Source organism: Maylandia zebra, linkage group LG2 (assembly GCF_041146795.1).
Source record: "Maylandia zebra isolate NMK-2024a linkage group LG2, Mzebra_GT3a, whole genome shotgun sequence".
NCBI lineage: Eukaryota > Metazoa > Chordata > Actinopteri > Cichliformes > Cichlidae > Maylandia > Maylandia zebra.
Genome location: NC_135168.1, coordinates 20,830,325 through 20,843,250, shown reverse-complemented (window position 1 = coordinate 20,843,250; position 12,926 = coordinate 20,830,325). Strand labels below are relative to the sequence as shown.

The 12,926-nt window shown below is 42.2% G+C and overlaps 1 protein-coding gene across 1 annotated transcript in view; it reads right to left on the bottom strand.

Moving 5' to 3' along the window:
- Positions 1-601: 601 nt before the first annotated feature.
- The window catches only part of mgat4b (alpha-1,3-mannosyl-glycoprotein 4-beta-N-acetylglucosaminyltransferase B), a 127,358-nt gene continuing 115,033 nt past the window's right edge, over positions 602-12,926 (bottom strand). Inside the window, exons 13-15 of the mRNA XM_004552033.5 lie at positions 9,593-9,680; positions 4,793-4,905; positions 602-3,640 (exon numbers count right to left, since the gene is read on the bottom strand). Coding sequence (XP_004552090.1) covers positions 3,617-3,640; positions 4,793-4,905; positions 9,593-9,680 — 225 coding nt within the window. The 3' untranslated portion in view covers positions 602-3,616. The remainder of the gene's footprint in view (positions 3,641-4,792; positions 4,906-9,592; positions 9,681-12,926) is intronic.

Genomic DNA, 12,926 nt, shown 5'->3' with positions numbered 1-12,926 from the left:
TACTGGTGTACCAAAAGGCTCAGAATAAGGACCTGTGTTTTTTACTGAATCTGCTCAGAATGCTCAGTTCCTTGGAAAATGTCAGTTTACATGCAGATGATGCACTGATTTATTTTCCTAATTAATCCTACAGTTTCCTTATTTGACTCACACTTGAACGTACAAACATACAATGAATTTTCCATCATGAGAAGCCAGATGATGTCAGATACACCCCTGGAAAATGTCAGCTTTCATCTGAAAAGAGTAGCCAAGACCTTTTTAATATATTCTGTAAATATTTTCACAAAACGTTCCTCCATACCTTCTCCTTTTTTCATGTCTCTATGTCAAAGTGAAGTTTAGTTTTCGTGACAGTGTGAAGTAAATTTTTTGAATGTGAATTCCTCTTCATTCATAAAGCCTGTCAATTCACCTCATTACAGAAACGTCAGTATGAATGCATTAATCTGATCAGAAAATGACAAAAACGAGCAAACATTAATTATTTAGGAAGCTTTTTGCTCAGTTTTAACAAACCTCACGGGGGGTGGAATCTGGAAAAAGAAAGACTTTCCTGCATTAGAAGAGATGCTGAAATTAAAAGACACGAGGAAACCACTTAAATTTCTGTCTTTATTACAATTCACAGATTGGATAGAAGTTTAAGCTCATTTAAATAGAGTTTATCTAAAGGATACAAAAGACACATACAAGATGATAGCAATGCATTCCAGTGCATCTTTCAAAGAAAATAAAAAAAAATAAAATCCTGGGATGTTTGCTGAAGCTAGAGTTAATTTAGCCTAATATCACTGATCAGCTGACTTCACATCTGAAAATCTGAACTAGTGACAGTTTGTACAGGAAAGAGAGACACATCTTAATGCAGGAGAGTCTCGATAAACTGTTCCCGTGGTTCATTTACCTCCTTTACTTCACTTAGCCTGTTCCTGTGGATTTCTGTGAGCAGATTATAGACGTCAAAGCTACATCCTGTGGTGTTTCTGCATATTAGCAAGCCAATTTGTACTGTGTGAGCAGCTAGAATCAAAGAGGAATGTGATGCTATTCCTCTTGAAAAATTCCAGCAGCCGCTCTCCTCAGTGCCCAGATGTTTACAGACTGTTGTTCAAAGAAGAGGAGATGCTGCACAGAGGGAAATGTGGCCCTTTTTAGAGACGTGTTACCGCGTTTTCAGTGTTTTACTGTGAATAAAATACGGTTTCATGTTTCAGCTTCACTTCACTGTTGTTGTGTGTATTTGAAGACATAATTAGTACAATAATAATGGAAACAAATTAGAATTACTGGGTATGTTTTGTTGTTTCTTATGAGCGACTGCACTGAGTGCAAAGGCAGTGCACTTCAACACATCCACTGGAAGCTGCCCAGTATAACCGCAGCGTGACAGGCATCAAAGCAATAACCTTCGAGCCACACTCGCACTTCATAACATGGTTTAAAGCTCCCAGAAGTGCAGAAATAACGGGTGAAATTAAGTTAAAACAGCATTAAATGTTACAGAAGGAACAACACACTAAAACACTCTTTTGTCCTACATTTGTGTTTTAAAGGCAGATGACAGCACTTAGAACACCACATATTTACTCATTGTTAAACCACAGAACCACTAGAGAAGGAGAGAGCCTCCGGACGGCCCCTCGCTCTTCACTTTAGTCCAGTTCAAGACCTCAAAATGTCCAGAACCCAGGAGATTAATCAGAGCCCTGGCCATTATCCACCTCGAAAACCCAAGAACGTAAGTCCTTAAAAGTGATTCTGGAGTTTTAATAAACTTTGACAGGATGTTCATTTCGCTCTCGGTCTTTCAGAGAGGTAATGTGGCCCCTAAATCTGACAAATGTGCTCATAAATCAGTCGATCCAACATGAAGTCAATTAAATTCAGTCGGTCCAAAGTTAGACGCACAAAAGAAACAATGATAATGTCATGAATTACGTCACTTTAAGGCAGCTGTTCGGGGAACAGATTAAAATCTGCAAACGAGGGAACAATTTATCACAAACTTCTCTCCTGTAAGACGACACTGACACCGTCGCTCAGCGCGAGACAAAGAGCCGAAGGACGACGGCGTCTGCTCAGAAAAACTAAAAATCGACCTGTGGAGAAGACACAAGAAGGAAAAGTACCCAAGTGGTACAACAGAGTACATCAGAGTACTACAAAATACATCAGAGTACTGCAAAGTATCTCAGATTAGTCCATAATATCTCAGAGTCCCTCTGAGGGACGGTTCTCTGATTATTTTTCAATACTCTCTGCAGTACCCTGATTACCCCAGTGTTCTGAGGCACACTGTAGTAGTACTGCATAGTACTGTGGAATACCTCACAGTACTGCGAAGTATTTAAGAGTACTGCAGAGTAAGACCAATGCAGAGTAATCAGGGGACTGTTGAGTACTTCAAAGTACTGTGGAGTGTACCTCAAAGTATTAAAAAAAAAACAAACCCTCAAAGTACTCCATGGTACCTCAGGAGACTGTAGAATACCTCAAAGCATTTTACAGTCTTCTGAGGAATTCAGAGTACTGTGGAATATTTTTGAGTACTCTAGACTATTTTAATGTAATTAGAGTACTGAATAACAGTCAAAGTGATGTGGAATATCTCAGGATACAGTGGCGTATTTCAGAGTACTAATGAGGAACCACAGAGTACCAAAGACTCTCAGAATACAATGGAGTATTGCAGAGTAATCAGAGTACTGCAAAACACAGAGGAATACCTCAGAGTACACTGGAGTATGTCAGAGTAATCAGAGTATTACACAGTAATCAGAGTACTGCATGGTACTGAGGAATACCTCAGAGCACAGTGGAGTACAGCAGAGTAATCAGAGTACTGCATGGTACTGAGGAATACCTCAGAGCACAGTGGAGTACAGCAGAGTAATCAGAGTACTACATGGTACTGAGGAATGCCTCAGGGTACAGTGGTGTACTGCAGAGTAACCAGAGTAATCAGGACACAGAGCAGTCAGTGTGAAGGCCTCGGTAACTTAAAGATGTGGTCATGAACAGAAACTCGTCAGCGTCTTCGTCAGTAGTTTGAAACCACGATAACGGGAAGAAGGTCCGAGGCTGCAGCAGAGGATTCTGGGTATTTGTGGACGCTACATGTTGGGAGGCGGGGCCTGTTTGAAGTGACTCTGCTCTTTGTTAAGGCAAATTGAAGGAGGGGAAACGCCTGCAGCACACACATCACCACACGCAGCGAGTGGACGCACATACACGGGTACTGTGGGCGGGGCAGGAAGGTCCCGTCTGCAGACAGGAAGTCCCAAAGCAGCAGATCAATCATCAGAGGTGGCTCGCCGCTCTTGCCACAGCCTCCGTGATTACCAGTGTTTCAACATTGAGCTTACTGTATGTACACATAAATACAGGATGAGGAGTAATGACATCACTCCTCTGGGTGGAGACAGGTGAGCCCACCTGTCGCTGTGTCTCAGTCTCTGATCTGTTCAGTCCTGCAGCACCGAGGTCCTGCCAGGCGGCGGCGCTGTGGCACCGCGGTGGGGATCTGGTGAGCGGGACGAGGCAGGACGGGAGCAGAGGAGCTTCCGGTCAGCTCGTCTGAACGCCGCTGAGGTAACTTCGAGGGGGCGGAGCTTTACTCGGCTTTCTTTATGAAGATCTGAGAGAGGAGAGACGGCCAAGGCGTGAGTCACAGAGAATCACTAAAATAATAACGAGACAAACCCGCCTGACCTGCTCAGCATCAGCTGCTTTGCACGATCACACAGGAAGTATGGTGGGGGTCCAAACCTGCCGCTTTTCACTTATATAGCCTATCTGACCCCTCGTAACTCCAAATACAGGGGATATTCAGAAGATATGATAGATTTATTAAAGTTTGAATAAACTTTAATGAGAGGAGCAGAAACAAGTGCGGTAACCTGGATGTTTGATCAGTTTCTGAAAAAGCAGGTGGCTGCTCAGAAAAAGTGAGAGCATTCATCACAAGCTGTGCCCAGTTTCACGTGTGGCCCTGCATCTATAAATCCAATCATTATCGAGACTGATGCGTCTGCAGCTTTGCTTCACAGCTGATGGGCGAGCTGCAGCACGGATTCAAGCTGTTTTTATTTTCAGCCACGCTCTAATTATCGTTCCATCTGGAGACTCACAGGTTGCTTTCCCGGTGTGTTGGCCGCATTACTACAGGAGAGCTTTCAGTTAATATTCACTGTGCTGTCATCGTTTGTGCGTGGATCTTATCTAAGCTCTGATAAGACATGACAACTGTCGGCCTAATAGTCAACTTTACTGCAGTCTGTCACTAACTGGAGCTACTGTAGCTGATTCAGGGCACAGCTCTGCTTCCTGAACTATCAGTCCAATGAAATAAAATACAATAATTTTTTTTTTTTTTTAAAGAAATCTTTCAGAAAACCTGCTGGACACTGACATCAGTGGTACCAACTTTCTGTCTCTTTCTGGTGAATATACCTGAAATTAGTTCTTAGATTGGGCACTGGGACCACATTCACTGAAAAGGACTTAATATACTGGACCAGTTTGTACAGACAGAGTAAAGAAAGGATTACAGAATACTTTATTTATTTATTTATTTAACCTTTATTTAACCAGGAATGTCCCGTTGAGATCAAAGACCTCTTTTTCAAGGGAGTCCTGGCCAAGAGGCAGCACATTATACCCCGGAGACTTCAGAATCCTCTCCAAGGACTTCTTCTGTCAATACTCAGCAGTAAGTGTGGATAAATGTCTCAACAGAACACTGTCTTTTGGTTAGTTTTAGTTTGATTTAACTCTGAGGCGATCTCACCTCGCTGAGGATCACCCAGACTGGTGAGTCCGTGATCACTGAGAGACGCATGGCCTCCAGGGGCCCGAAGCTGGGGTCCACCTCCCCCTCTGCGATGCCATTATGGAACGTTCCTGGAAAAGATGAAGATCAACAGGCTCAATAACCTGACAGGAGAAGTGAGGATGGTTTCAAACAGAAGTGCACTGTGACAGCTTTTTAAATTTACAGAGATTTCTACTGTCATTTTATTTAATCTGCCAGCGACCAAAGTAAACACAAGGCAGTTAATGGTGCAGCATCCTCTTTGCGATCTATTTCATCCATTTAAATACAGCAGCCTGCAACCACATGCCAACTGCTCAAGGGATACACATTTTTCCCCGGTGACCTCCCTGCCTAGGTTTTCTAAAGTCTTGTTCTTTGCTGTTTCCTGTTATTTTGGACATGTCACTTTGGTGATTTTACTTCCTGTGTAGTCCCTCTGTTATGACTGTCTGCTCTGCCCTCATTGGCTTCACCTTATTATCCTGGACCCTGCACTATGAAATGAGATCCACATATCCACAGTATTTTTCTTTTATCTGGATTCATTTACTCTAACATCAGTAATCAGGATAAATGGTCACATGAACATGGCAAGTTAATCCACGGTTTCACTCATAGTTATAGATAAATGTACTGACAGCAGACAACTAAGTATTTCCAAACAATAACAATAATAGCAGATAAAAACATAATAAATGGTTTAGTCCATGTGTAAATTTTATATAAGTTCAAATAGCTGCTCTGTTTTAAGATGAGACATTAAATCTTATACAACAATAAAATGACTGTAGAGTTGTTTGGAGGGAATAAAGTTACTGATCATCAGGGAAATGCGAATACAACAGAGCTGTACTCATTTTACATTTAAAGCCCACTTTGATCTTAAAACCCAGACCTAACCCAAAAGTTACCCGGGTCAGAGGAACACATACTTCTGTTCTTCATTATGTACTTTCAGTCTTTGTCAGGCTTCTTCTTCACTTGATTTGGGTGTGCTTTATTCTGTTTTGTCTTTCTGTACCCTTGAATAGAATAAAACTCACTTTTTGTTTTGGTCACTAATTTTTGTGCCTGTGTTTGGCTCCTGCATGACAAAGAACATGCTTCACAAAAATACTGGCGGTGGGCAGTGCTCACCTCCAGCCTCATAGTACATGCACCTGTGGTATAAATGTGGTATAACTCCTTTTTGAGATATTGCGCCTGAAAGCTTTTCACTGAGATTTTACTAGAAACACCTATAGTATAGACTTTAAAATCCTACATTGCCTCGCTCTGAAGTTATTGTGTTCACAAATTGTTCACACAATTGCATCACCCCGCCCAGCCGCCCTGGTGGGACGAAAATACCCCAAAGATTTTCACACTGAGGGGTAAAAACTGACCTCTTGATATACCTACTTTTGGCTCAGATAAAACATCTTATCTTTAACGAAGGTTTATTTGAATCTTTAACCTGCTTTTTTAGCATTTTAAAAGGGATTTTGAAGTAATTAAGGGATTGTTATGCTTTCTGTGCAGATTTACAGGGTTATTAAGACCCATTACGTGTTCCCACCATCCATTTATTGACCCCTGTGGTTCCAGCTTTCTCTGAGCCTGACTATCAGGAAAAAAGCCTCAGTCTCCATCAGACCCTCTCTGGCGTCCTGCCGGTATCGGGTCTTCCAGCAGAGGTTGGTTTCAGGGCAACTGAACCTCAACAGAGCAATAATCCCTCAGAGGATTTATTTACTAGGATTATCATGCTGGCAGTGATGCTTCCAGGTAGCGACTGTAATCCTGACAGAGAACAGCATCTGGGGAGCGTGTTATTGTTTATCACAGGGAATTATCTGATATTATTGTGGGTATTATGGTTTTCACTCAGTATCCAGACTCGTGTATACGGCTGTCTGAGAGCTGTCCCCAGAAACACAGATCACACAAAGGCTCAGAACATAGAGAATAAAAAATAATCAGACGGCAGTTCTTGGGCTGACATGGGAGCTTTCTTTTTGTTTCTCCTACAATAAACGCCGACAGAGGCGGGAAACAAATCTTTTAAGAGGATGACATTTTACACTTTCAGGCAACAAACAGCAGACTTCAGGTCCACTTCAAGTCTAGATTAAAGCACAGGAAGCAGAAAGGAGGACGAATAGAAATACTCGGGTATGAATTCTCCAGAATTCTTGAGCTTGATTAAATGAACTGAACCAAAGTCCATCCCAATTGTCTGATGGGTGATTACATTTTTAACTGAAACAATGCGAGCCTCGTGGTGGTGCTAGAGGAAAAGTGAAAACATCCAAGTTCCCATGCTTCCCCCTCAGGACTGATCTCTTTGTGAAGGAATTTTCCACAAAAATTCAAAGCGTGTTTAAGATGCCGAGCTTCTCAAAAATAAATTTATACAAAAGAAAGTTTGAAGCGCCTAAAAGTTTCTGTAAACTTTTGATTTCTGTGGAAGTGACGGGAACATTGACCTTTCCAGGACAGAACCACGTGTTTGGGCTCTTTCAGGCTCGATGCTGGGACATGACAGACTGGAGGAGGAACCTGAACTTCACTGAAATGAAGTTCCCTCCTTTCTGTAGCCCACCCTCCTTCAAACATGCCGTTTAGTCCTGACTCTCTCAGACGGTTAATTCTCACACAGAAGATCTCACACACTGAAATTGGATGCAGGTCTCCTGAAGGCAGCACGATGAAATGAATAGAGTGAAGGAGCGCGGCTGGATCGATCCGCCGACTCATCTGAAAAATTGATGAAGGGGATAAAGAGCTGCTGGTAATTTATGATGTCAGCCCACACTGGCGCTCCTTCCACCTGCTGTAGGCCAGTATCTTCTTTCCCTCTGAAGTCCTGATTCCTTCAGGTGGATTCAAACATGCACAAAACAACGTCTTTCATGCAAATAATGAGAAAGACAAAAAGACGACTGTGGTCCAGAATAATCTAAAAGAGCAGATGAGCTAAATAGGCCAGAAGCTTCAATGTTTGCATTCATATAATAGAAACTGACCAAGGATGCTCGGTGCTCCCGATGCAAAGAACAAATGAGCAGATTAATTTTGTTCTGTTGGTTTTATTTCAGTTTTTATTTATTTTAAGTCAAATAACTTCACACAGCATGTCAGGGCACCTTAATTTATTTACTGAAGGTTCCAGTTAATCCTGCTGAAATCAGCCCAGCTGGAGAAAAAACAAATTCCAGTAATGAAAAGATAAATCTGACAGTCTGCCAATGTGTGTGAAACCCCGAGGCTACACTGAAAATCCAACCTGTGACATGAAATCTATTCCCGGCGAGTTTATTGATCGATTGACTGAACGCACCTACGCACAGTCTCTAACTTTTTCTGCTTATTCTTTCATCTGATCATTTTTACTTATAAATAAAGTTTACATTTTTACAAGCATCATCCTGCAAGGCCGGATTTCTACCAGATGGAAAGCGGACTGATGTAAGATCTCAGCACGATACCTGCCTCTTTACCTTCTCACATCCACAGCAGAACCAAGTTTTGGCCTTCAGCCTGTCAGTTTTTACAATCTAATGCAAAGTTTTCATAACAAAAGTTGTTGTTCAGCTCTTAAAGTTTGGAAAACACCAAACCTGTCAGGCTGCGTGCTGGTTAAAGATGTGCAGAACATCACTGTTAAATTATTCAATATACAAAAATAAAGGAGGAGAAGTTTGTGGGTTTTCGCCTTGTGAATCACGAAACCTCCACGAGCTGAAAAAATACACCAAATAAAAGCGCAGCGCCAAAGCCCGCAGTTCCTCTACTGTCCACCAGAGGCTCCAGCAGTCAGCCAGACCCCATAGACCACCATGTTAAAACTTTACAGCAGAAATAAACATGTTTAGAGCCTCATACAAAAATGGTTTTGGTCTCTGTAGATAATTTAATCCTTCAAAGCAACGGTACAGTTATAAGTCACCTGTTAAAATATTATATAGGGTTAAATTATTATGCTTTGTTAGGGGTGTGGCTTCTTTGACTGAAAGGTGGATGGAGACACAGGTGACTGTAGCTGCTAGCTGTCACCTCAGATCACTGGAGTCCCTGAAGTGGACCTCTTTGTGCTGTTGGAGCATCTTTAATAACATCATCTGACCAATAATATGGCTGCTGTGAGATTACTGTACTAACTGACTGTCTGAGATTCCAGTTTTTTTTTTTAATTTATTTTATTTGGATGTGACTGAGCGCTAATTATCAGATGTGTCCGTGTGTGTGATATGCCCACAGGATTTAAAATGGAAAGACTACAAAGCAGCGAGTGAACAGTCTATGGTCACAAACACAGATCATTCCTGAGAAAACAACTCAAAATATAATCAAAAATCAAATTAATGTGACTTTTTAGCGCACAGGGCTCAGATATTTGAAAGATCAGCTGTTCCAAGGTGCTTTCTTTACAATAATCCTTGCTGGGAGGTGAAATATTCAGCACTGAGCTCTGCTGATTGGCAGTTTTGTGGAGCTGCTTACAAGTACAGGTTCTTAAAATGGAGAACAGCCGAACTCGATCAGCTGTAAAGACTGCGTGTCGAAGTTCACTCCACAGCTCAGGAAGATAAAAGAGTAAAAGGAGCGTTTTCCCTCCCTGCAGATGTAAACTGTGACAGCTCATTTGCAGGGAAAGAGCTCATTACAGCTCCTCAAATGCAGCAGTCAGTCGCACGTCCTCAGCTGCTGCTACACCCATCACTTTATGATGATCGAGGAAACTCGGTGAAGCTGCACACAGCTGTCTGCTGTCTGTGTGCCATCACTCACCGATTCTGATGAAGCCGTCCTCGGTCCGGTGGTACTTTGGCGTTTTCTCCTTCCCTTCTATCAAGGCCTCTTTCTCTGCCTGGATATTCTGGAAGCAAACGAAACACCAGCAGATCAGTTAATCAATTAGATTATTTGACTCTGTGTTTGTATCGTTAGTGTGTCAGAAAGAAAACGCCTCATCATTCAATTAGAAATCTAATCTAAGGCCATTCATTGAAAGCTGGAGAGTCTCAATTATAGTTATAATAAGGAGAAAACTCATTTTTATCATGGATCAGTTACATGTGCAATAAAAGCAATAAAAAAAAAACCAGCTCCTCTCCTCCAGCTATGTTTAACTTTTCTATTTAGATTCAGAACTTGTGTTTTCTGCAGCTTTGGGCTCATTTTACACACTAAAAGTTTAATAACTTCTCATATAATGGGGAAGGGATAGCTCAGTAGGTAGAGTGGTGGCCCCGTGACCGGAAGGTCGGGGGTTGAATCCACTGAACGGCTACCCTGAGGTACCTCTGAACAATCCCTACAAACTGCTCCCCAGGCGCCCAATGGCTGCCCACTGCTTCACTGAGTGAATGGGTTAAATGCAGAGAGGAATTTCCCCACAGGGATCAATAGAGTATACATTATTATTATTATTATTATTATTATTATTATTATTATTATTATTATTATGAATACAACAGCACCACGGTTAAAGCATCACACTATACTTGTAACATTAAATCAGGATTTTACTTGAAATAATGCAACACTGAGTACCCTTTTCTGAAAAACTTTCACTTTTTTCAGAACCTCATTTACCTCCTTAAACAATCAAAGCACTGTGGGGTGCATGTGACACACCTCAGGTCAACTGGATTTGTTTAACTTTAAAAAAAACTACCAAAACTCTCCATTCTGACAGGAATAACAAAGCAAGGGTGTCACACATCCCTGAGGATAGCTCGTTTCCTCGTTCCTGGTAAAAAGCACAGTTAAATTCTAAGGTATTATGCAGAAGGGTTTCCAGGAGAAAGTCTTTTCTCTGTAAAAAGAAATTGCAGCACGGTTTAGATTTGCAAAGCTGCTTCTGAATAAACAACAAGACTTCTGGAAATCTGTCCCACAGCTAAAGCTCAGACCAAACTGGGTCATTAACAGGACAATGATCCAGAGCAGCGCAGCAAATCTGCAACGGTCCACTCAGAGTCCAGATCTCAACCGACTGAGATGTTGTGATGGGACCTTCAGAGACCTGTGCATGAATGAATACCGCAAACCTCAATGAACTGAAGTAACGCAGTATAGTGAGAAACTTATAGAGTCACACAGAAAATGATTGTTTGAGGTTACTGGAAGGACGTTCTGCTGAATCACAGGATCTGTCTGAAGAAGCAACAAGAACGGAAACACAAACGCGAGTCGTTGACGAGACACAGGCGGAAACACTCAGAAGACAGACAGGAAATTTGTGGGAGCCAAGTTAAGATAGTTCATATGTTTTAGTATTTATATTTCGCTGTTGTTAAGCTTGTTTGTATAATTAATAATTTAGGAAGTAAATGCATGTTTATGGTGGAACTAAAATTATTTTATTGCTGTGTTGGTTTGGTTACGTAGTACCATGAATACATGTGCCTTAAAGACTCGTGTTTATAGTAAAATCCGGGCATCACGGATGTATGCAAATTAGCGCATGCGGTGCGGGAGGGGGGAGAGAGAAAAAGAGTTAATACGGCATAAACTATACGTGGCAGCAGGGTAGAACAGAGCCACACGGTTTTCCTACCGTAGTAGGTTATTTTGTTGAGGATAAGTTAAACCTGACCACTCCTGTAAGATGCAAACTGTGAAATAAATTTTTTGTTACATCTTTTCACATCAGAGTCCCGTGGAGTTCTTTTTCCTCTTCAAACTGACGTACGCGAGTGAAGCACGGGAAAACTGGTCTCACGGCTTATACAAAATGAATGTATAGGCGACACAAGAAAGAGCAACATTAGGAATTAAAGAGGATATTTTTTTAAAAACTGCACAGCTAAACTGAGACTGCAGTGCCGTTTGTGTCGCTGTTAGTGAAATACGACTGTGTATCTGATCAGCACTGCCACCGAAAGCCCGAACGCATCACCCCTCTGCACTTTATACATGTGTTTCACACCTGTTACCATGGTGATCTAGCCAGGTAAAAGAAGCTAAAGGGAGATCCACCAGTGAAAACTCTGACTTTAAGCTGCTCACTCATTAACATTGCTGCTGTTTCTCGTGCTTCCTGTGCTGGAGTAACAGTACTCATAAAGGCTCTGGAGCTTTCCCATGTGCGCACACACCTGCACTGTTTCCTGTCCTCGCACAGACTGAGACGCTGTCCCGGCTGCTGATCAACTTCTGAATGGAGACGCTGCCTAAAGACGCACTCTGACATTTAAACCAACATCATTTTACCTGCTCTCAGCTGTCACAGCGATTATTCACACCTACAGCCTCAAAAAAATCCAAACAATACCGCCGGTTCAACATAACGGTTTAAATGATCACATTACATACATATTAATATGATAATTCAATGACCTTTTCACCTAAAATTAATTCTTTTCAGCTCACCTCCATCATCCTCTTATCAGAACAGCTCAATTACTGACGGCTCCACTGACACATTCACATCATGTTTGAATCACAAATGAAAAAAGAGATAAGTGTGAATGAGAGGGAGGCAGGTGAGTGTAAATACGTGGGGTCAACCATCCAAACCATGAGAGGTGAAGAAAAGAAGGGGGTGGAACGGGTGGAGATGAGCATATACGGATATACTGATGGAGCTGCCAGGTAGGGGGACCTCAGAAAGGATGTTGTGAAGGAGGTCATGCAGAGGGTTGGTGTGACAGAGGGGGATGCTGGGATAGGAGGAGATGGAGGCAGAAGAAGACTGATCATTTTTGGACTCTTCTCAGGCGATGATCTGATGATAAAACTCGACTGCAGGTTTTCTGGGCGTTACTAACTCGATACACAGAAAAGCCGAAGCCCTTTGATGCCTTTACAACAACAGACATATGAGCTTCATATGAACTAAACCGATTCAGCTCCACAAACCACACTTTGACATGTTTCGGCCCCGGGAGCAGCCGCAGCATGGACGATGAAATTTCTAACAAATTTAGCATTAATCGTGTTTTGTGCAGCCACGTTTTCTGGCGTGTACCTGCAGTTTTTAGGGCCATCATCCAGTCCCACCCCCTCCTTCTCCTCCTCCCTTCCTGCTCTTGGTCAGCATTACTGCAGCAACCGCCTCCCTCCTCCAGCTCTGGTCTGCACGTGTCTGTGTGCTCAGCTTCCTGTAAGCGCGTAC